General features: G+C 45.3%; 1 protein-coding gene across 3 annotated transcripts in view; it reads right to left on the bottom strand.

Moving 5' to 3' along the window:
- The window catches only part of MXD4 (MAX dimerization protein 4), a 40,459-nt gene that overhangs the window by 7,105 nt on the left and 8,701 nt on the right, over window positions 1-24,653 (bottom strand). For all 3 annotated transcript variants that reach the window (XM_080590274.1, XM_080590275.1, XM_080590276.1), the window contains exons 3-4: window positions 24,133-24,162; window positions 2,399-2,513 (exon numbers count right to left, since the gene is read on the bottom strand). In XM_080590274.1, coding sequence (XP_080446400.1) covers window positions 2,399-2,513; window positions 24,133-24,162 — 145 coding nt within the window. The remainder of the gene's footprint in view (window positions 1-2,398; window positions 2,514-24,132; window positions 24,163-24,653) is intronic.

Genomic DNA, 24,653 nt, shown 5'->3' with positions numbered 1-24,653 from the left:
TATCCTTTCACAGCTCTGCCTAAAATCTCCCCTGTTGCTTGAATAAAAGAAGGTATTTGGAAATAAAAAGAATACCTCCCACCCTGTAAAATGTGCTGCACTGTTGGTACAAATGTAGTACAGAAACATTACATTTTAAGATTTCAACTGAACACTTTCGCAATGTATTTGCACTGATGGCCATTTTCAAAAATTGTCTACATAACTAGGGAAGAAAATACAATGAGTACAATGGGATCAAAAGCAGGAACTACAAACAAATCGAAACCAAAAAAGGGAAAAAGCCCTTTTTTTTCATCTAAATGATTAAATAAATTACAGGTTCTAGCAGCAAAAGCACATACAAGAAAGACCAAATTTCTCTTTGCGCTGTGTTTACATGCCCGTAAGATTTAGGAGACGTACTGGGAGCGAACGCTGCTTCTGATGATGATTCTTCCCTACCATCTGAATGAACCTACGCTTGGTTTTCTAGAGAAGGGTGGCGTGGGACAGCATACAGCAAACCACAAGCCAAATGACCACAAAGATTCTGCTGTTCCAATGCAAACCTGAAAGCAAACGCATTTATCTTTGAAAACCTAATTCCCATTATTCAACGAGGCAGCTTCCCTGCTGACTTGAAAACTAACTTCTATAGGCTGTAAGGCCACACGCTACTCAGACAGACATCACACACAGGAACACAATGTTAGAATAAGAAAATGGGCTGGTACATCCATGTACACAGCAAACCAAATGTACCCAATTGATCAGATTTCCTTTTCCTGTATTTTCCTGGCTGCGGTCCCAAACTCTAACAACTATTTTGGGAATGAACTCAGTGATTCGTATCCAGGAGACTCAAAACTGTCTCAAAACTGTCCAATCTTTCAGGGCAAGTTTCGGTGAGTGAGTGTTCAAAACTAATTATTGTATTAGATTATTGTATTAGAAATGACAGAGGGGCACTGGCACGCTCTGGCAGTGCAGCAGGGAGGTAGCTGTCTTCAAAGCCTGTAGCCCTGATGAAGAGGAACAATTAAGGGGCAGGCCAGGCCGGATAGGTTCGGTTAAAATTTCAAAAAGAAAACTAAACTTCAGTTTCACTTTTCAGAGAATGAGGACTTGGTACTGTGCATGATGGACTTTGAAACCATATGCTCCTAGCTTTTTTTTTTTTTTTTAAATCAGCAGCTGAAAGGGTAACTACATGGCTAATCTCTCACACTTGCCACTTGTAAAAACAGATTTTCAGTTTGTATGCATAAACTCAAGATAGGGGGGTAGCCCAAGACAAAAACCACACGCAGTGCCTTTCATGCATGTTAGCCTAAATTATAAACAAGAGGCCGAAATCTCAAATGGTAAAACCAGGGGTTGCTCAGCTGGAGTAAGTGTGCTTACAAGAGCTGAAGAGGTAGCTCAGTAACCTTGTTCACAAGCATGGATTTGTTTAAATTCATCCTCAGTACTTCCTGCGAATTACACCCATTTATGCAATTGCACTGAATCTTAATGCTGTACAACAGCAGGCTGTTTTCAGAAATATTCCCAGATTACTGGCAGCATTCGACCTCTTTGACACTTTTCAGTTTCCTATCTTTTCCCCTCTAACACTGAAGAAATGCCAGATGAATAATTACAGTCCTGGACACAGCAGCAGCAATCTATACTCTTTAACTTTTTACATTTAAATACTTGTTTTATATTTGCACGTAGCCCGATTCCCCTGAAAGCTACGAGAGTGAAACTAGAGTGTCTTAGGAAAGAGGAGGCCTGGGGAGGATCTTCCTTTGTTTACCTGTGCAAATATATGGCCTGTACTGCTGCTGACGCACAGGTGAGGTTTTGGTTTTGTTTTCAACTTGTGGCCCAGATCTTACACACACAAATATGCAAGGGGAGTGGCAACTAACAGGAGATTACATTTATTTTTGGTTTCTTTTAAATGACTGTCAAATGCTCCAGGATCTGGTCATCGGGGTACAGGATGAGGACAAGGCTTACTAGTGGCTACAAACCTTTTGACTTCGTTCGTTATTTCATTATTAGTTATTAGTATTTTTACACTGAAATTAGTGCAGTACAATGCTACTTTGCTCGGCCCTTAAAAAATGTATACGTTAATCAAAGAACAGCCTTGATACATATATATTTTTAATACAATGTAAACTAAGCAGAAACCACAGAATCACCATTTCATGTATCTGAAACTGCCGGGTAAATTGCAAAACACACCAAAACTTGACACTCTGAGTGAAATCCCTGCATCTAATAAGGACGAATATATCCAGAAGACGAGACATATGGGTGTGGATTTTGTGTGAAAATTAACTTCCTCTCTATGGATACACATTCTGGAAGATTCTGCCTTAAAAATGGAAAAATAAAATAAAATACAGATGAACGTTTTTACCTTGATATGCATCTTAGCTCTTTTCAACAGGCTGAGGGTGGTGTGCCTGGTGCTGTCCGGCCCGAGAGGCACAAGCTGTTTTAGCTGTTCCAAATATAGCCGGAGTTTAGCCCGCCTGCAATTATTAAAAATGAAGAGCGTTGTAGTACAGTTGCACTCGAATAGCACATCCTATATGCAAACACCATCTGTTTGCAGGATCTCTCTGCAGAGCTCGATTCAACAGTGGCTTCCTCTCCCCTCCCTTTGGCAAAGTTTCAGAGCAAAAGGTCACTTGAAATGTAGTAATGCTACTTGGCACATTTATGCAGTATTTTCATACCTATATTTCAAAGCAGTTTGCTCAGCCTGGCTATTCCCAACTTAAGGAAGGGGAAGTACACTCGGAGTAATTCAACCAAAGCTGCACACTGACTTTGAGGTTGAATAAAGGAGAAAAACACGGACTTCAGGGAGAAACCAGCTCCGGCCACACTGGGTCCTGCTTCTCCTTTGCATGTGGTACTACTACTGCTCTCAGCAACCTCTCTGCTGTATTAACAACACCAAACCCATCAGCAAAGTGTGGATCACGAAGGTGGCATTTCTATAGACACTCCATTTCCAAGCATTTTGTTGTTTGTTTGTTTGTTTTAAATTTCTTTGAACTTCTTTGTATTTCTTAATTCCTTATTTTTCTGTGCAACCTTACTTCAACTATCCAAAACAAAGCAGGAGTGAAAAAAATAACATTGTGTGAGTGTATTTCTACAGTTGAAAGCAACAGAAAATCCCTCCTGTTTTGCGTGCATAATCCTGAACAGGAATCCTGACAAAATCACCTCTCAGTTTTACAATGAGATAGAAATAGATGCAGAAGCGCTTACATGAGCAACATCTGTAATATTTTCTTTCTGCCAGCCTGTTACAGATTGAACAAAGCGATGATCTGGAGCATGCCTACACCCCCCACAAAGCAGTCACAGTAAGCAAAGCGGATCACAAGTGTGACATGAATAATTATCTTTCTCAAATCTGCTATACGCTGTATGCATGAAGGAAACAAAACAAACTGCAGGAAATTGAACGCTCCTGGTCAAGAATGAACTGTCTTTTGAACACTCAGCTCAGAAGAAGCATTCAGCATCAGCGTCTGAAGAGCCACTTAAGAGGATTTAATATACACTGATGACAAATTACACCTGTAATTGGAATGATTAGTGCGATATCAGGACAACCTGAGAATAAATGGGGGAAAAAATAAAACAAAGCAAAAAAGCTAATTAAAATTCAGTATTGTAATGACTACACATTTAGCGTTGGTTACCTATAAATCAGCAGCGTATTAGGTGGGAATTCAAAGAGCATTTCTATGAAATTATTAATTCTTTATTCAAGCCATTCAGGAGAAAAAGATTATTGGTAAAAATACGATTCTCAAGAGAAAAGTAATGACACATTCTTTGTTTAGGCCTGGGGTTTGTTTTTAAATTCAAAGCTCTAAATTTAGCAATATAAAAGCTTTTATTTAACCAACAGCAACACGGACTGGGGTAAATACCCGTGGAAGTAACCCCACCAGACCGCAGAGCACCCCTGTAACTGCTGATTTAAACTCAGACACTGACCTTTGAAATAGGTCCAAAAGAAAAAGTACCCCAATTAGGGACTGCTGGTATCTGTACTGAAAACAGAGGTAGATCTTTCTTTCTGTGTCTATAGCCTCTACCAACTACCTGGCTTTTTCGTGTTTTAAATAAAAAACTTTCTCCAGGCACTAAATTCGATTAATCTTTTTGTTTTTTAAATGGCCTCTGAACACGCACGCAGTCATCTGCGTCACTCAGCACAACTTGGATGCAACTCTATTTAGACAGCTGACAGAAGTGGGGACTGAAGATAAAGGAGGACGTGGCAAGGAAGAGGACAAGAATAGCATCCAAGCAGTAAAGAGAGAGTTAAACACATGGAAATGGAACTATCAATGTGCTTGCAGTAGTTAGAAGTATTATAACAAATATACAGAATTGCTAATCTGAGATCTACTTGGTATTAATCCTGAAAAATGTTAATGGAGCCCGGCTGCATACCGAACTTTCAGCCTCTGTTGCTATTTGACGAAAGTCTGCTTGCCACAGGGACAAAATCAGGTTTTAGTGCACTTCATTACCATCAGCTGGGAATTAACAGAGATATTACCACGATCAGTGGGCAATGCCACGTGCCTTTTTAAAGCACTCATTCTTTTTATGTTATATGCAAACCAGGTAAAGCAGGACTTCACAGAACTGCTATGAAGAGCATGTGACCGAAGCTAGTAAGAATATTTTAAACAACCAATGAGAAGAATTAAAAAGAGCTAAATATTAAAAAAAAAAAGAATGCTTTAAAGCATTTTCAGCACTAGCAACTGTCAGCACTAAATGTAATAGGCACATCTCTAAAAGACCTATTCTAACTTCACTTTTTTTTTTTTGGTAGGGGATTTTTTCTTTCATTTATTCACTCAGTACCTGTGAAACCATGAAAGATTTTAAAGCATAAGCACGTAGATCTTTACATAAATATAGGCATGTTTATGTGCTAATTCATACATCATAGCACAAAAGCATAATCAGCGGCATGGATTAGGGAAGTAACAAAAGAAAACCAGCCCATCACAATTACTAGAGTAAATATCCCCATGTTTTCCAGTTTACACATCATAGAAAAAAAACTGTAAGAATGCCAGAAAACATTTCAGGCGTGTTATGGTAACAGATGACACCATCGGCAGCAAGGGACCCAAACTTCACGGCAGGTAAGCTGTCACGTACAGGATCTGCCAGCACTAACTTCCCTCTTTTACCGCAGGGAACCGACTGCTCTCTCTCCTCGGCCGAGGGGAACCACCCAGAAGGCAGCCACAGAGGTAATCACAGCCTGAGTTGCTTTGTGTTTCGCAGATCACGCCACGTACTCCACCTAGAAAATAAGCCGCCTGGTCCCAGAGGGACAGGGGAACAGTCTCCCTGCATGAGATGCGGTTCGAGTGCACTAATTACACTCTGCTCCAGCTTCAAAACCCAACACGATCGCCCACACCACATGTGATGTCAGGCCAGTAAAACAGTGCCTATAAAAGTGTGCGCTTTCCCCACCTTGTGCGGATGCACAGAAATATCCCCCTCATCGCTGCTCCTGAATTTATCCAAGGTGAGGATCTATAAAAAGCTGCCCCAAATCTGCATCCTTGAGCCGTGCAGCAGGAGCGAGGTGCCGAGCTGGAGAAGGGGAGCCAACACCAGAGGGACCTGTCTCAGACTGGCTGTGTCTGCTTTTTGCCAGTAGACACAGGGGTCTCGGATATTCAAGGCTTCCACATCTTCCCTGTGCATGAGCTCACAACGTGGTCCCATGAATCTACATTATAGCTCTTTAAATGCTTAATAGAAACGAGTTACTAACCCCACAGATTTGGTCAATGCTCCACAGAAGCAGCCACACCGGGTGGTCCACCACTTCCACATAAATGATGCAGTCGCTTGCTGACAGCTATGGCAACGTCTTCCAGCTGGGACTCCCCTGAACTGGTTTTGACTGGGCACTACTGGTCAGCACTTCCGAACAGACAGCAGGACAAACCCTGCCACACCACAAGGTGTGGGTCAGAGGGGCTGGGTCTCAGGCCTCTTAGAACCACAGAATCATTAATTTTGGAAAAGCCCTCCAAGAACATCTGGTCCAACCATCCCCTTACTACCAATGTCACCCACTAAACCATGTCCCTAAGCATCATATCCAACCTATCACAGAATCATTAAGGTTGGAAAAGCCCTCCAAGATCATCTGGTCCAACCACCCCGCTACCACCAGCGTCACCACTAAACCATGTCCCCAAGCACCACGTCCAACCTTTCCTTGAACACCCCCAGGGACGGTGACTCCACCACCTCCCTGGACAACCCATTCCAGTGCCTGGCCACTCTTTCTGAGAAGAAACTTCTCAGAATTTCCAACCTGAACCCCCCCGGCACAACTTGAGGCCATTCCCTCTTCTGCTTTGTCACCCGCGGGCGCCCATCTGGGAAGCTGAGGCCTGCCTCAGGGTGCTCCGCCACCCACCACAGGACAAAGCAGAAACCCAGAGGTGCTGGCAGCTTCCCCACACGGGCACATCCACCAGAGGCTCATCTGAAGACCAGTCACTGCAGTCCACAGAGACACCACTCTAGTGCTCAACCACGAAAAGGCAGGAGAAACACTGACCGCTCAGCTCACCACGTCTCCCAGACAGGCTGCCACACAAAAGCAAATTAAGATCTTTGACTCGAACCATTTTCAAAATTGCAGTAAATGCATCTGTGAAGTAATAGTCAAAAAGCTTCTCCATATGTACGAAATCCCGGGTGCAAATGCATTTTAACACAGCAAGAAATAGAATACTACACTGCATAGGGGGGGAAACGAAACAAAAAAGCCTATTGTTCACACTGGATAATCTTAATTCCAAGAAAACTGCAACAATTCCAAGAACTTCCTACAACTACTTGATGGGTGGTTGCAACGGGAACAAAATACTCTTCAGTAAGGCCAAATAATATAATAAGAAGCAATGGTTGTGAATTGGGAGCTTCAGGATGGTCATTAAGAAACAAATTTTTTACAAGGGCGGTGGTGCACAACTAGAATGGGTTGCCCAGAAAGGCTGCAGAAATGCTGTCCTCGGAGGTTTTTCAAGATTCACCTAGACAAAACCACAGGTCCCTCCAATCGACATTTTGGTGATCGTACAAATCAGAGTGCTTGTAAAGATGTAGTGTTTGACTCAAAAAACCGGCCCCACAAACAAAAATGACGCACTTGAAACTGCGCCAATCCAACCCAGTACAGTGCTGTAGGCTTGTCGAGTGACCTGATCCACCTATAGTCTTTCCACATGGGCTCTCCATAGCTCTTTTACATAGCACAATGACAGAAACAGCCTACAGACAGTCAAAAAGCAGATAGCTGCAGCTGCACAGCTCTCTGATGGCAGTGAAGAAACAAAGGCATGTTTCCTAAACCATGCAAGTACAAATCTAGAGCCCCTATTTGGGGCCCGCTGTTTAACCCACCGATCTACACAAAGCCAACTGGAAAAGCAAAGCCTTCCTTTGGCAAATACATGTCCCAGACAAGCTGCTTTTTCCTCAGTGTGGCATGCCTCAGCCAGGCCTAAGCAAAATTAAATGCCCACGGACGCTTGTGACAGCTTACAGGGTGACAGTGAAAAATCCTGTCACGTCCGTGCGGGACCTTGGCAACAGCGCTGGGAAGGTGTGCTTGTCGATCCCGCCGCCTTGGCTGGGGAAACCCCCGTGGACGAAGCTGCTGACAGCCTTCCACGCGTTTATGACAGAGAGCACAGGGCAGGCACGTCCTCTGAGCTGCACCCGAAGACATAAACAGCAGTTCCTGCTCTTGACATTGAGCTGCGAGGGCCAGACATCACTTGCAGAAAGCATCCAAATGGCAATGCTCATGCATGATTTCTCAACAAGCATGGGCAAGTGCATAAAATTCAACAGATACAGGTCAAATTCCTGACATGTCCACCTGGCGTATCCTCGAGGTCTCAGTCCCCGTCCTCCCCAGGCTAGAAGAGCGACTCTCTCACACGTACTCATTCTCTTGTTGACTCAACACTGACTGTAAAAGGGAAGGCCCAACTCTATCAGCAAAGTTTGCTGTCCCATGGGAGGTCCTGGAACTGCCTTATCTGCTCCACACCCTCTGACCCCTACCAGGGGATTGCCCAGTCACGGCACGGAGCTGTCTCGGCCATACTGGGAGGTGGCTTAGAGCTGCACCATCTCCAGCTGTTGGGCAGCAAGGATCTGAAAGGCTGGCAAATGGGCAAGAAACAGCTAAACGTCCATATTCCCATACTGCACATACTCAGTTTCCCTGAGCTAGACAGGGCACTGTCCACTCCACTTTGTTTCAACACCCTCAGCCCAACCATCGTGTACCGCTGAGGCATGTATGGGCATGAAACAACACTTGCCTCACAAGAAGGCCCAAGTTGTGCTTTCTGCAAGATGTTTTCAATGCTAAAAATGCTTGCATGGCTGAACATGTGTCTGTATTTCAGATGTCCCAAATTTAGTCTACTGAACTAAGCTGTGTATACAGGGGGTTGACATACTCTCAAATCAACTGCTAAATATACTTGCTTGGTGATGTTCTGCAAAGAAAAGGACACAGTACATCAAACATTCAAATGACATTGAAAATGCAATCATGAAAAGCTGCACTAGTGAGAACAAGAGCTACATTTGAAATAATGCAAAAATTAAAAATTCATCATTTCTGTACTTTAACCACTTCAATCCAAAAACAAGACAGCCTCGACCCTATCATAGGATAAGTTTTGTCCTACCTCACAAGTAAAGCCCCCTGAGTTTTTAATACAAGCACCCTCCCCACGCACACACTTAGAAGAACATAAACCTATTACAGGTAATGGGAGCAAAAAGTTTGAAATGAATCTAGAATTAGCAATATTATTACAAACTGGACAGAGTTACCGAAGCATTTCAAATTCCTCCTCTCGTGTTTCGCATTTTTTTCCACATTTAAACCTATCCTGCTCCTGGTGCTGTGCAATGAAGTTAATATACACAGGTTTAAATATAGAGCACTTACTAAATCTTTCATTGTTGCATAATGACTATGTAATCTGGATTAATAACGTACCTAGGATAAAGTCAGAGAAGAATCTCTGCACCAAAAATTCACTTCTGGAGCCAAATGTTCTCCAGGTGCTGTGTGAACCAAAAGGGTTTGGGCTGAGCCCACAGCTCCAGGTCAGAGACCCCTGCCGTAATCTAACTGTTGTGTTTTCTCCCTAAAGAATGGTGGTTTTATCTCCATACCAGACATGAAATTCAGCATAAAATACAGAAGTGAGCTAACTGCAGTCGTATGATGCTTGCGTTTTTACAGGAAGACTCTTCACAGTTTTATTTACGAAAACCCAGCACCTGTGTATGGGGAGTAGTAAAGTTTCAGTCATAGAGAATCAGCAAATCAGGGTCTTTCACAACTCTTACTGGTCATGATGAATACAGACAGAATTATTATTCATATTTTTATCATCATTTGTTTTTTAAATATGGAGACCAGCATTAAACTTCAGCGTTCACCTGACATGAAGGTAAAATTACACAGACGATCTGCCTGCACGCTGACCCCAGTGCCAGCTCCTTTGTACTGGAGCCCGCCACAAGAAGTCAGGATCTCTTCAGAGCTTCAGCTCTTTTCATTTTATGCACAATCACATTTGAGCAGTGACAAAATTTTGCTGCAAATGGCTTTAATGGTACTGTAAATGAAATGTTCTCATGTCGTTTCCTACATTCACGGTATCGTGGCCATACATACAATATAGGTACACAAGTAATTATATTCTCTGCTCTGCTTAGTCTACGTCAGTATTCACACATACATGACTTACTCCTCCTTAAGCTAATACTTCTCCTGAAGTATGTGTCAGGAATGATATATTTGTCAGGAATGATATATTTACAGATCTACAATACTTTTTGTAAGCTACCAAAGACAATCCTGTACCAGTTAAAGGACATGTGTTTACAAAGGTATTTAGAGAGATTATATCTAAAATTTCAATCATAAGAAATAATAGAAAATCATTTAAAAAAATTGTTCTAAGTAAATCTGTTTATTAATGGTCTTTACAGCATTCAGAGTATCTTCAGAAAGAGATCAAACACAATGGAAGATAACAACCCTCCACTGAAGAATAAAATCCTGTCTTTTCCATATTTATTTCAGTCAGAAACACTTTCAATATTTTTTTTCACTCTACAAAAGGATACCTCAAACATATATTCCTTTTTACAAAAGAGGGTCATATTCAAGCGGCACAAGCTGCTTCAACAAATTTACTTTAGTGAAAAGGAAAGAAAACCTCTTAGTATTAAAGCACTGTACCATGGCAAGGCACCCAGTGTGCTGCACTTGGACATTCTGATTGCTTCGAGATGTGTGAAATATTTGCTCACAGCTCAGTGCCTCAGAGTCAAAACCAGAAAATTCAGCAGTGTCCTTACAGCAAACTTCTTTGGTTCTCATTATGCTAAGAAAAAATAAACCAAACATCAGTGGCCTGTAATGGATGCACTTTTCTTTTATTGAATTAAGAACAAAATGCTGAAATTTGTGCTGCAGGTGAAGATTCATAGAAGGTTTGTTCCAAATATATGTATTTTTTTCTCTTCGTCCAATACCTCACACAGGCCTCTGAAACTAAATTCAACAGTGAAGCACAGGAAGGTACTGGGGAAACAGATGGAAAAAGCTCTGAGTTGCCTAATCGAAGTGACTGTTAGTGGATTAAATGCAACACCCTACCTTGTTTACTTCAGCATTTTCTATGAGTTTCACACTCTACACAGATTTTCAGAGTCCCAAATATTTTTGTGCATCTGTTTCTCTACACTGAAACTCACCAGATAGCTCTAGCAGCCAGGTAGTTGGTGGTCTTCAGGTACTTCACTTGCCTACAAAGGCAATGGCTGCAAGTTTATCTTAAAATCATTACCTTTGAAAGAACCAACATTGCTATGAACTTGGTCATCCACAAGTTTTCATGTGAATACCGGTTAGAAGTGAGTGGTGATGGTCCTAACTCTTGCACTACTGGGGACAGAAGAAAATGTCTGCTGCCCCTGACAAAGCTTGCCATTTCCATGTTTTCTGCATTTTATCACTCTGAAGCATTCATACTGCCTTTTATTTACTTTCACTGAGTGTCACTTTGGCCCTCTTGCTGAGCCAAGACTACACTTTTAACTTTGCTTTTTACCTTCACAAAGCTGCAGATTGTTCACTTTTTAGAATATACACAAGTACCAGGCCTATTCCTACATCTTCTAGCAAGTGTAATTTAAAGGAAATATCTGCAATACCACAAAGGTATAAATATTTGGCCCGCTAAGCAGCCTGCAGAAAGCTAGCTGGGGACAGGTGGATACTGGTTTATACTGGGAGTTTCCTGACTGCTGACAGAGAGAAGGAAATCTTGGTGCCCATGTTGTCCTCTTCTCTTTCTCCTTTCTCTGTCCCTCCAGAAGCTCCCTGCTGGGTACAGCAGTAGGAGCACTGGGTGACATCGGTATTTCTTCATCTCTCAGGAAACCTACAAGCAGCTTTCAATGCTCTTGCACTGGAGGTTGCCACTGGAGGGTGTGCTGTGGAGGCCTGAGTACCACCGTAAGGCAGGAGCAAGGTTGGAAAAACAACAGGAGCTCCTGGGGCTCACTTCGGGCTGGAACAACCGTGTAAAGCAGCAACCTGGGCAGCACTGGTGTGAGGCCCAACCTGAGCCTCAGCAGCTGGTGGCTGGCATCTCCCACCCCGAAGCTCTCCTCTGCCTCACCAGGCCCCAGCATGGCCCCTTCTCTGCAGCCCGTCCGCTGCTTTTTGTCCACCAGCGGGTGCCAGAAACGGGACCTGAAGCACCAGGACCGATGCTCACCTCAGCAGCCAAGCTTGCCCCTTGCAAGGCCCTGGGTGTCCCTGGACTCAAGCCGTCCCTTCAAGAGTGTCTCTCACAGCAGCAGCAGAGCATGAAACGTCCCGGAGCCACACTGTACTTTGGCCAGCAGAAGAAATAAAAAGCCCTGCAGTACATCTAGTGCCTGTTACCATCAAACTCCTCAATCTTCTCCCACTCAAGCACTCCTCCTGCCGCAGTGACGCGCGCGGGAGCTGTCATGGAGGCGTGTGAGGCGTGACATTGGTGTGTCCCCCTGCCGGCGCCATCCCACTTCACGCACGCCCCTGTGCCCGAACTGCCTGCAGACTGACCCCACAAGAGGACAAAACCAAAACGCAGCGCTGGGTTTCCCACCGGCTTGTTTTCTTCACGGCGGGCTGGCAGGGGAGTACGCCACGTGCAAGGCAGCACGGTGCAAGCAAGGGACACCAGCAACTCTGACTGGTACCTGCTTTAGCTGCTGGGGAACCACAGCCTCAGGACTGACATCTGACCACTCTCGTCTCCTCCCGTGTTTTTCCAGTGCTCCTCCTCCCTGCAGTCAGGCTTGGCTTTCACCAGTTCCCCCAGGCTTCAGCCCACTGTCGTAAGCTGCTCGGTTTTGAACAGCAGCCACGGAAGGTTTAACAGCCCTTCATTGTCTCAGGTCTCCGAGATAAGTAACAGAAACATGCAGAAATTCGAGATGTGCTTCTCGGAAAACGTCAATAGGAATTTACAAGGGATATACGGGGATTCCCAAAAGCATCCCAAGCAAACAATGGCAGCTGGATGCCATTTGCCTTCCCGGGATGGTTACCACCTCAAAGCTACACGTAAAGGATTCCCCCATCCTCTGACCAGAGGCAATGAAATCTCTGACCTTGCAAGAATCTGAGGCAACAGAAACCAAACATTACGGTAACTGCTGAAATCATCTGCAGTAAGTTTTCACCCTTGTATGGATTTTCCTCAGTTTAAAAAAAAAAAGATTCTAACCTAGTACTGTAGCCTTTAAGGTTGTGCTCACCCACAGAGAACAGTTTGCTGTATTTTAAACCTTCAAAGTCAATGTCAAACAAGTGTGAATAATTCTTACACCTACAAAAAAGGAATTTCTGTTTCTAATGTCTTGTGGTTTTAGCCCTGGTATCTGCTGATTATCTTTTAACATTTACCTCTCAGATGCTTGTGAGCAGTAGCAAGAGGTATCGCGTAGTGCAACGGGCTTCGCATCACATCTGCCACATCTGCGTAATACAGGCAGATGAACAACAGTGCCTTGTGGGGAAACACACGAGTGATGGCAATACGTTTGTACATACTTGAAAATACAGTCTACAAAAAAAAATCTGCCTTGTTTTCATTAAATTTATTAAATAGTTTTTTTCAGCCAGCCTTATACTTGTTTGTTTCACACATTATAATGCACACATTGCAACTTAGTAGTCCTCCTAAATTAGACCTCTCAAATCCATCTGTCTTACTGGCACTCAAGTTTCTTACGCTACACTACAGGGAGACTTCAGCTCTGAAGTTTGTCTGTTACCTCAGCACAGCGATAGACCAAATTAGATAAGCAAAGTGTCACTGCAAGATCAGACCACTCTGGTATCAAGCGGTTTTAATTCCCACTTGAAGTTACACAAGACACACACGTACTTAAACACAGTCCCTCTGAAACCCCAAAAGTGGATCACGACTCTCCATCCTGCACACGGGGGCAATGCTGCCCTGGTCTTTGCGAGCAGTGGAACACAATATTCCGTCCTGCACGGCAAATCCAAGCCTCCTGCCACAGGTTTGCAGTCCTACAACAGGCGTGCTTTCCTTTGCTACCTTTCCCAGAGCTCTTGTCAGGAATTTGTTGAGGACTGCAGAGCACAGGTTGAAGAGAACTGAGCTTACTGAAATAAGGAAAGACTCTGTTATCACCAGGGGTTTGCACAAGCGGAGGGGAACGGGATAACTGCCATTTTCCACAAATCAACAGCTCGCCAAAAGGTGGTTTAAGAGGACAGATACCCCCACCAGCAGCTCTGGGAGCACTTACATCCCTCACCCACCAGGACGAAGGCGCAAGGTGCAGCGTGGCACTGCACAAGCTACGCGGTCACCAGCCGACAACACCCCAGCGCAAGTCACTGCTTACAAATCAGCCCATGGCTTCAAACCGGCTTTAATTATCAGACTGTTTCCCCACATCAAAATGCTAAGCAAGAACATCGTGTCTCAGGACAGTTGCCAACAGGAAGGATCTTCAAAAAAAAAAGCGGGGGTGGGGGGACGACAGTGCTTAGAGAAGCCTAGAAAAGTTGAGCTTTAGCACAGCGCTAAGCAAGAGGAGCACAGTACGAGGCCTAGAAGGCTCCGTCTGCCTCATTTTAAACCTCCCTAAAGACCTAGTTATTTTATACGTATGTCAAATGTGTTCAAGAATTTATATTTTTTTTTTACACCACTGTATGATGCCAAATTAAAGGAGAGGCAAGTCAGGCTGAATTATTTTAGCTAAATCAAAAACATGCATTGCCTTCACACGCTGAGCACGAGGTCTTTGGATGGCAGACAGCTGCGACTGGATGGCCTCTGCCTGCCTGAAGTCAAACGGAGAGTGTGATGCCACAACATCAGGAACACTGGGTACCTGTGGTTGCCATTTTACTGCCTGTTATACCCATATATCCATATGAAAAGGAAAAACCCAGTGACCAGTGTGACCCTAAGGGCCATCTCTAGCCTGACAAACGCCACAGGAGCCCTGCCTGGCATCAAAGGCATGAGACACCACAAGAAACTACAACAATTCAGACAGCACTTTTAAAACCTATTTAGAGTTAAGGCAACCATATCTCCATTTAGGCACCCAGACAATCACTTTCTCCTTCTCAGAGGTAGGAAGCGTTAAGTCTGACTCGGAAATTAAGTGAATTAAGCGTCAGAAATGGGTGTTCAGTGCGTTTCTTACTTCTGTTTTTGCTTTTGCTGATACTTCCTCAGCACCTGCCTCTACCAAAGCTTCACAGCCATCTTAGAGTAGCAAATGGCGGATGCTTGCGCATGAAGGAGCAAAGTTAATTTGCTTTTAGGGGAAGGAGCCGGTGGGTACTGCTGTCTTTACTGCTGTAGATCTCCGAGATGTCCTCCAGCGAGGAAGCTGGGGTGCCTTCTTGTCCCTGCCGGAGACAGCAGGGTGCCTGTTCCGACCAGCCCAAGACAGGCTCAGGCCCCAAGTGGAAACACCAAAGGAAAAGAAGAAAAGAAGTCACCCTGAAGTAAATAATAACAAACATCCCCAAACATCTCGCTGTACGCCTCAAACTCTGTCACTGACACCTTGTAATTAGAGGTGGATAGAAAAGACAGAACGTAGATGCATATATAAACAAATTTAGGGGAAGAATTAAATACACCGGCTGTAATTAAACATGGTCTGTTCCAAGACTACAACAAACTAGAAGCTCAGCAACACTTACATGGTGTTTTTCCCCAAAACAGGGGCCCAGAATGGTGTCATGGGACAGTGGAGGGTTGCAGCTATCTGACAGCCCTGCCTCAGAGTTTAGCTTTAGCTTGCCACAGCACAGATAGTGCCTTGTTTATAATATAATTTCCGTTCTATTTCCTTTTCCATTGAGCAGCACAGAGCTGATTGTCTCTGTGCCAGACAGGGGACAGTTGAGCAGAATATGAAAGCAATCCATTTTGAGACGGTAAGGTATGGCACAGCTTTCCACAACTCCTCCCCTTTCCTCCTCCTTCCTTCCCCACAAAATTCAGCCTGGATTTCTTCAACGCAGCGTTCTGAAATTATCTGGCAATAAAAGGAAAAACCTGAAGTTTGGACCCACTTGCCATGGGAGTATGTAAATCCAGGCAATGGGAACCGAGACACCTGACAGTCTATTTCGAATACCTGTGAGCACCCAAACCCAATAACTGCTTCTAGCCAAACATACACAACCAGCTCCCAAATTTCCCTATGAGAAATTATTTGCTCCACCCACGCTGTGTTTATTTCAGCAGGCAACGCGACAGCACTCACCTATCGGGATTAAGTCAGCTTTCTTAGGGGAATGACAGGGTTTGCTACCTTCATGTTTTGTAAACGCTAGCTAACCTGGTACATATGACAGTGCCTGTGCCACCGATATTTGCAAATGCTGACAGTCCTCCCGACTTTAATAGCAACTGCTGAGTTCTGACAGCGACTACATGCCAGGCAGGCCCTTATTTAGCAGCTTGTATCTTCATTTAGTTACCTAAATGGAAACAGCCACGAAACAAAGGCGGATAGATTTGTTAGGCATTAATCCCAGGATGCCTATTGGGAGGACAGGACTCACAAATACTTCTCCAGGCTTTTAGAGACATTTTAGTACATTCAGAGGCAGCCTCTGTCTCCTGAATCTTTTTGCATTCTTACCATTAAGTTAAAACCTAATCCAGGTTTTCTTAATGTAGGGCACGTAGCCCATGACAAGAGTTATTAAAGTTAGGAACATTGCAACAGATGACCTCATGTACATCCAAACCCACACCTCTCCTGTATCAGCTGTGTCAATCTCCTCACACTACGTAATTAGTTATGCTAATTTGTGTAGAAAAAGAAATTGTGTAACATAAACGAGGATTAAAGAGACGTACTAGCCACTCGCAACCTTTGGCAAGCCCTGCCACTCCGCTCTACCCTCACGGGACGCGCACACAGCTCGGCATACACGGCTCCTATCTCGGAACACAGCACTCCACGAAATCCCAAAACACCCTCTCCTTCCAAAAATAGGAAGGGCCTTAAGAGACGAAAAAAGGAAAATCTTACCCGCTCTTGTGAACTGCACTTTTTAGGACAAGGAAAAGTCTGGATCACGTGCGTGGGGCTTTTGGTGGTTTTGGTTGTTTGTTTTTCAAAAAGAGGCCCAAATTCAACTGCTGTGAAGGAAGAGCATTATGTTTTTTTATGCTTAACGATCCACCAGCTAAATGTTCACGCTTAGAGCTTCCACAACCATAACTGCACGCTCTGTAGCCATCCAAAAGTGCTATGGGGTCTGGCCAGGCTCGGATGCGGGCACACACAGCTCCTGCTGAACCCCCTGAGCTGAGCGCAGAATTGGGCCAACAGCCTGCCTTACGCCACCCCACCACGTGCAATGAGGAAAAAATAGAGCGGGAATTAATAGACCTGTGAAGGAATTCCAGGCAGTAAATCCAAGCCACGGACTGTTACGCTGGCAGAGAGCGAGAAGGGAAGGCGGCACAAGGTGTAAGAGGAAAGCACGTACTGTTCCATTCAGAAAGCACCCTCTGAATTTGGGACCAGGCCACGTTATACCCAGTGCTCGAACAGCGTAATCATCCCATGGGAAGGATTTAAAATAGAGCTACAGATGCTGATACATCATGGAGGAGATGGAACAAGAAACAGAATACCATCACCTCCCGCAGTCTAGGTTGCTCCCTCAGTGTCTATCCTGACCAGAGACACCGGGTCACCAGAAATTTTGTGCTCAGAACGTGCCTGGGAGAAAATAACCCTCTCTCCTGGAAGTTTGGTGAGTCCTGAGCACAGAGCCCACCTTGCCTTAAACAGCCGAGCCACGCTGCTGGCTTGCGGGTGCGTTGTGACCTCTGCACACCGTGGTAGGCACCGCTTCTGTGCTCCCAGCGTTCGCCTGTGGGCTCCCACAGACAGGACTGGTTGGGATTCAGTCGAGGATTCCCATCGTGTTACGCAGGACTAGCTCCAGAGGCCAGCTTCTTAAAGCCCATTAGCTGCCTAAATACCTTAAGCAAATAAATAAATAAATCAAGTTGCAGTTTCCTTGCTCAGCTGTAGCTAAGCAAGCTTAAAAGGAAAAACCTTTTTTTCCGTATCTGATTCAGCAAATCTCCTCCAGGTAACAGAGCAGTCACCAGCAGCTTCTCTCCCCCTCTTTGCAGGGTGCAAGCACCTAGCTGTTGTCTGTACAGTCCTGAAGCACCTGGAAGCCTGGCCCATCGCTCTCCGATTTGTACGAGAGCCGCCTCTATACCATGGTGGATAAGAACTGGTCCTGTCAATTAGCAGATGCTGAGAACGTAAACCACCCCTCACACAGCCCATGAGAGGCAGACACACAAGGGGCTCATGTTTGGAGAGAGAGGGATGAACAAACGCAAGTGGAAAAAACGCGCGCACTTGGTTTCTCGCCCATCTGCCTTCTGCTCGCTGCTCGCCTGGCCAGGAAGCACGTGGCATTTTGGAGCCCGAGCCCATACACTGGCCCTGTAGCGCAGAGCCTACTTCAGCAGGAAAAAGGACAGGACAATTTGGTCAAGAGAGTACTTTAGTCCGTTTTTCATTGCTGAATAAAAGCTTTGCCCAAAGCACGAGGACATGTGCATGTCTGACACCTGGAATATAACTTCCTTAGCAGCCTGATTTCCAGGCTTCATCAGCTCAGTGCACTCCTCCCTTCCAGAAGGGCAGTCTACGTGGGAAAGCTTTTGTTGGGAGTGCGTAACCAATGTCACGTTGCTGCGGGCCCCAAAAAGACAATACTTCAGTGCACAGGCATTTACAATAGCTATTGCAGCACGTCGCGCAGGGCGAGTCACAGGTCCTGACATCTGCTGAATACCGAGAGACGGGGGAGAAGGTGAGGGAAGAGCAGCACCTCAGTGCGAAGCTCTAAACCTTCTGATTCCTTTAATTCCATGGATTCATCAGACCCAAACATGGGACAACTCAACTAAACCACAGGATTCAGTTTTTCAGTTCTGTGGGTCCGTTTCTTTGAAGACTTCGCTAAACAAGCTCCAGCAAAAAAAACACCTGCTTATAGCAGCTTAAGACACAAACCCCACCACATGCTTTGCTCCTCAGTTGGAAGCCTGAGGTTAAAGTTCGGGCAGAAAGGGTTTGAGCCGGCTGTGGCAACACCATTCATTCACCTGACTGCTGCAGGTGGGATCCTCCAGGAGGCAGAAGCAGCCTGGAGGGGAGCAGGTACCTGAACCATGGCTCCTGCCTGCTCCCAAAGGCAATTCAGCCTCTTAAGACACTACCTGCAAAGGTAGCTTTATTGCAATTCATCTGAAAACCTCTTTACACCAACCAGATGGCACAGAAAGTCTTTTGCTTGGTGGGAAGTTACCAGCATGGAGGTTAAGTTCTGCTACTAAGACCAGGTGGTTGCCCAAACTAACGTGGCAGCCACGTATCAGGATGGTTTGTGTATAATCTGCACGTGTCCTAGCGATGGCAGCAGAGGTTACAGACCCATTACAACAATGATTTCTGTACCAGGTCAGCAAGACCCATCCAGTTCAGCAATCTCTGGGCAGCAGCAGCCAAAACTGGATGTTAAGGAGAAGCATTAAACTGACAAAGGAGTGAAGTGTGCTGTTCCGTACTGCAAATTAATCCCGTTGCTCACAGAAGCGATCCCACCCTCCCTGAGCTGGCATCAGGGCGTGCCTGCGACAGGCAGCCGGATCAGGACAGGGAACCGGCTGAAAAAGCAAACTTCTCCCTTCCCTGCCACGTCAGGAGGCAGCAGGCCCACCAGCAGCCGGGCTGGATTAAGCTCACGATGGCAGTCCAGCAGCAGGACACGTAGCGGGTGATCCTTCTGGGGAAGCAGCCTCGCGTCCTCAGCCTCCAGCGGGCGCTCAGGGGATTTCCTGAGCCAGCAGCCGCACCGTAACCCTACAACAGGATGGATCGATGCAGTTGTATCTTTACGCTGCACAACGGTACCAGCTGCGATGGCAATCTGCGATTTGGAAAAGGCAGCTTGTAATAAAAATAAACGCTAAGTATTGTTTCGCTATGCTATTATTTCAGTGACCTTTCAGTTCTGTATCAAAACCTCCAAGTTTATCAGCTACCGGCGATTGCACCCTTTTTATTAACCCTGCCATTTAGTAACACGAAGAACCACAGACAGAATTTCGAGACTACTCTCTATGCACTCTCCAAACTCAAAATAACCCTAATGAGGGAAATTAATGTAACGTAATCGTGAATGTGATCGTGCTCCCGGCAAGCTCATCCGCGCTTCTTTCATGAGAACCGATGATCTATTAGAATTTAACTTCAGAGGCACCTACTCTTATTTATCAGCTAATGCTGCACGTCATAATTGTTCCATCAAAATACAGATATTTAAGCAAACCCTCTATTTATATACAGATGCCTGCTTCATACACATGACGGTGCAATATAACAACATTCGCCTGGCAAGATTTTGGGTCTAAGGACTGCCCAAAGCACTACACAGAACTCAGGAGCACGTTACCTTCTGCACGCATGGGAACACACTTTCACTCTCCCCCTGATCAGCACCATAAAACGGTATATATTGGGCTGTATATAGAAAACTCTATATATTGGGCTATATTACCCATTTCAGGAAGGATTGTTTTCTTCTACTAGAAGGTGCTTGCCGCAAAAATGCTGCAGTGCTGGGCACTGCCGTGTCCATTTGCCCAGCGACATGAACCAGCACCCTCTTCACTACATTCCCAGTGCCTCCCAGGGATTTACTGTCTTCAGGAATGCACACAGGACGATTTATACCACTGCTGATCCACCCCTTTCCCCCCCTTCTTGATTAAAAACTGAATAAAGCTCTGTTTATAATAAAATCAGCTTGGCAGAGGCAGGAGATAACTGTCCATCCAGATCAAGCCTCTCCGCATTCACCCAGCCAAACAAGTTGCCGGCTTGGGGACAGCAACACGTGGCCTGCCCATTTCGAGGAACACTACAGCAGACGCTTTTTATTAATTTCCTCACTAACTCTGAAAAGCTGTGCTTTAAAACCATCCGGTTTCGTGAGCTGTTTTCAAAGGCTTTGCCATCAGAAGGACAAGATCTTGACCACGCAGAGCTCCTCACAGCCAGGCAAAAGGAGTGGAATCGCTCTGCCGGAGATGCCCAAAGTGTCAGCCCCAGTGCTCCTGTTCAGGGCTCCCCCTGCTTCGGACAAGCAAGGACGCAGGGAAGCGCCACTTCCTCCTGCAGTCCTGCACGAGCTGCAGGGACAAGTCCAACACGAAGAGCAGAGGGCGAATGACTCACTGCCTTCATGCCGCGGTGATCTCAGTGCAATCTTGAGAGGGCCATAGCTTGCTTTTTCACTGCTTAGTTTCAATTAATGCAAAGAAACGGGCTTACGCTGTGTCTTTTTAAGATGCTCCGGCCCCCCAGGGGTTCTTGTTTTTACACTGGGAAAGCTGAATTCCTCGGTATAGCTGTCAGGTTAGATTGACTGAGAAATATCCGTGCAGAAAGTCATGATTACCGATGCACTTGCTATTTACATTGCTCACTGAAAGCTTACTGATACAGTGCTCTGGCTAGAAACAATAAAAATACATGTGTATTATCTGTTGTATCATCAGAAACTGGTTAAATCTGAGTGCTGTTCTGATTGACATCCCTTCAATTATTTAAAAATCTTCTAGAACATCACCTTTCCTTAGGACAGATTTCTTTCCTCCCTACTTTTTACTCGGGGTGGGTTTCTGTTTCACAGCTCTGAGATGCAAACCTTAATCACAACAAACCACAACAGGACTGCCATCACATGGACAAGTCCTTAGAGAGTGTCACTCTAACAGACCACATCCAAGTTCTGTATTCTGTGGAGAGTAAAATCAGAGAGAAAGGAATTTTACATGCAAACTGCTAACAAACACTTGACTGTAGTTTTAGTCTAAAGTCTACCACTTAACGAGAGTTTTTGCTGGAATTTTGTCTGTTTCCATTTGTCTTCCTCTGAGCATCCCCGCAAGAGCGTACAGACGACTAGCCCAGCAGTAGAAGATGCAAATCGAAGTAGTGGTGCCAAACAGCACCACCTGCACTCACAGAGAAAGCAACTGCTGACGTCAAAGTCAGAGACAAAACCTCCCATGAGCAACACAAACGCAGAACGTGGAGCGGCACCATGTACCCACAGATGCCTACGAGGCTCTCCGGTTAGCGCCAGCTCTGGCTACCCTCATCCAGGAAACAAGGGCCCCGTGAAATAAAAACCATTTCCCTGCCCTCCGGCTCGCAGCCCACGTGAGGGCCGGGGCCAGGAGGAGGACGTGAGCAGCCATCTCCTCGCCTCCTCCCCGTCGAGCTCCTGGGAGATAACCAGGCACACCTCGGCCAGAAGCGTCGCGGCTGCGCTGACTCAAAGGCGCTGGGGCTGGGAGGGATCCACCTCCAAAATCAACAGGCAGTGCTGCACAGCTGGCAGGGCAGGGCTGCGTCGGGGGACGGGGCCGCCGCTGCAAGGACCAGCTGCTGCAGGGACCGGCGACGGCTGTGAATCATTAAACTTTACAAGATGCTTGATGGGGTTTAGGGCAGTTTTGGTAAAGCGGAGCGAAGAACAGTATGATCGGCATTATCAGCTCGTAAAGCCACGGGGCTGGAGGAGGGGGCTGGTAGAGGAAAAAATTTACAGGAGTCCTTCAGACCAATACATTGGGTAACCAGAACCGTGCACACTTCATCTGCTTTGGAGAACGTCTTTTTTTTTTTTTTTTTGGTACATCCAAGGCACCTGCACTATTTTGCAAGTTCACACCGATCACCAGGAATAATGAAATCTGGCTTCAAGGGACAGTGTAACTTCAGGAGGTACAGCAAGCAGCAGCAGCTACAAGTTCTAGGTGTACAGTCCCGAGACACACCTTGCTGTTTACCTATTTTGACCTTGAGATGACAGAAAAGAATCTAGCACGGCAAATACTACACAGCACGCTACTACGCAGGTACAACACAGAACTGAAAGCGAGAACAGAAATTGGACAATGAATAGATCCCACTTCTGCCCCTGACGTGCTGCGCTGCTTAAATGTGCCAAGGCAGAGCAGAGGAAAGGAGAGGCAGCTCCATGCTCAGGCTATAAAAATGACTGGGAGCAAAAAGAAGGAATACGCAGGTTGGACGATGAGAGGAATGACAGAGCAGAGGGAAAGGAAGAAACAGAATATCTGGAAAGAGGGTGGAAAAAAATAAAGACAGCGATAAAGAAACACAGCTGGGGCAAAAGATTTAAAGAAATTAAAAGAAACTGTTAGGGAATGGCAGAATTTTGCACGGAGTTGTTTTCTGGAGGGATCTGTCAGCTGATTTCCCTGCCGTAGCCACGGCACTGCCTTCTGCAGCCCAGGCCTGCATCTGCGAGCAGTTCCTCTCATCTCCAGCTGACCACGTGGCTATTAGGCAGGGCTACAGTTTACTCATATTACAATTAAACTACAGGAAAGCATGTCGGCATGCAAGGGAAGTGCTGGCCGAGCTGCTACGTAACTGTGGCCACAAAACAGACTTTAAAAAAAAAAGCCCTGGTGAGTTCAGTCTTGTTGTGCCACCAAAAACAACCAACAACCACTTTCTGCACACTCAGAAGCAGGCGGATAGCTTGAAGTCATCCGTGTTCACACACAGCCCTGCCTTCTTTGGATCCGTGAAACCCCAAAAGCCACAAGCTAGTGAAAAAGGACAAAAACTACCCAAAAGACAGCTTGCCCTGCTGCCTCGATGGAGTGCCAGCACAAGGATGGACGCCTTCAGCACGCTGCATCCTCAGGGCAGTGCACCCCGGGAGGCTTCCTACAGCTAAACCCCACCTGCAAACAAACCCTGGCAAGACACAGCAGACATTTAAGCAGTCTCTAAAAGTGTGCAAACACGGATCCTCTAAAATTCACATCTCAGGGACTAAAACATCCGCACAGCGCCGAGCACCCCGCGCCAGGGCTGCGGCTTTCCAGCCCACATGCAGCTCCCTCCCTGCACCAGCAAGGAAGCAGACCAAGGGGAAAAGTGTCTGTAGGTATCAACACGCAATACAAATCGCAAGGCTAAAACTAACTGTTTTCAAAGTATGCCTAAAGTACAATAAACAATCCCTTGTGGCACGCTGTTCCCTGAAAATCATCTGCCTCCATCACAACACACCTCTAGGAAACAGGTGCTGCAATCGGATTCCTTGTTAGGAGCAGTACAGTTAACCACTTACAGCATTAATCAGTCAAAAACTAATTATCAGGGGCATTTAAAAAATAACACACTTAAAAAAACAAAGCAACGTTATACCTATTAGATTTAAGTTGACAAAAAAAACAGCACTTAAATGATTTGGTGCAGAATGAATAATTGTCAAATACTCTTAATTAAGCACAGTCACTCTCATGTCAGCCATAACATCTTCTAATTTGCTTTATTCTCAAGACTTACCTATGTTTTTCTAGTTCGTTGTGTGATGACCTATTAAAAAAAAAGAAAAGAGATATTAGAGAACAGGATAAATACCAAGATTTCAGAATATTAAAAAGCCAACGCCTGCGTATGTTGCAGGAGAGCTCTCTAAAATCTATACTTATAGGTATTATGAAACAGCTTTGCTGTGAAATTGGCTCACTTTTACATCCCTTAGATACTTCAAGGTACCAACTTCATTTCCATGAGTAAACCGTGGGTTTGTGGGGAATTATAATGAATTTGCATATATAAAGTTTTCAATAGATTCAGAGACTGAGTTGGACGTGAAAAAATGATCAGGTTAGTAATAAAAACAGCCCACAAGATCTTTATCTGCAAAGAAAAATTATGAGGGGGCAGAAAGCGTTAGAAGATCTAAATGGCAACGGGTAAGAGGAAAAAGCCCCCAGAAAGCTGGCTTCCAAGCCCAAGGAGAAGCAGAGGGAAAAAGCAGCAGCGAACCACCACCATTGCTGTTGACTTGTTTATGACAAGAC

Source organism: Anser brachyrhynchus (genome assembly GCF_964034855.1).
Source record: "Anser brachyrhynchus genome assembly, chromosome: 4".
NCBI classification, from domain to species: Eukaryota; Metazoa; Chordata; class Aves; order Anseriformes; family Anatidae; genus Anser; species Anser brachyrhynchus.
The sequence above is the reverse complement of the archived record's forward strand: the minus strand, read 5'-3'. Positions and strand labels throughout refer to the sequence as shown.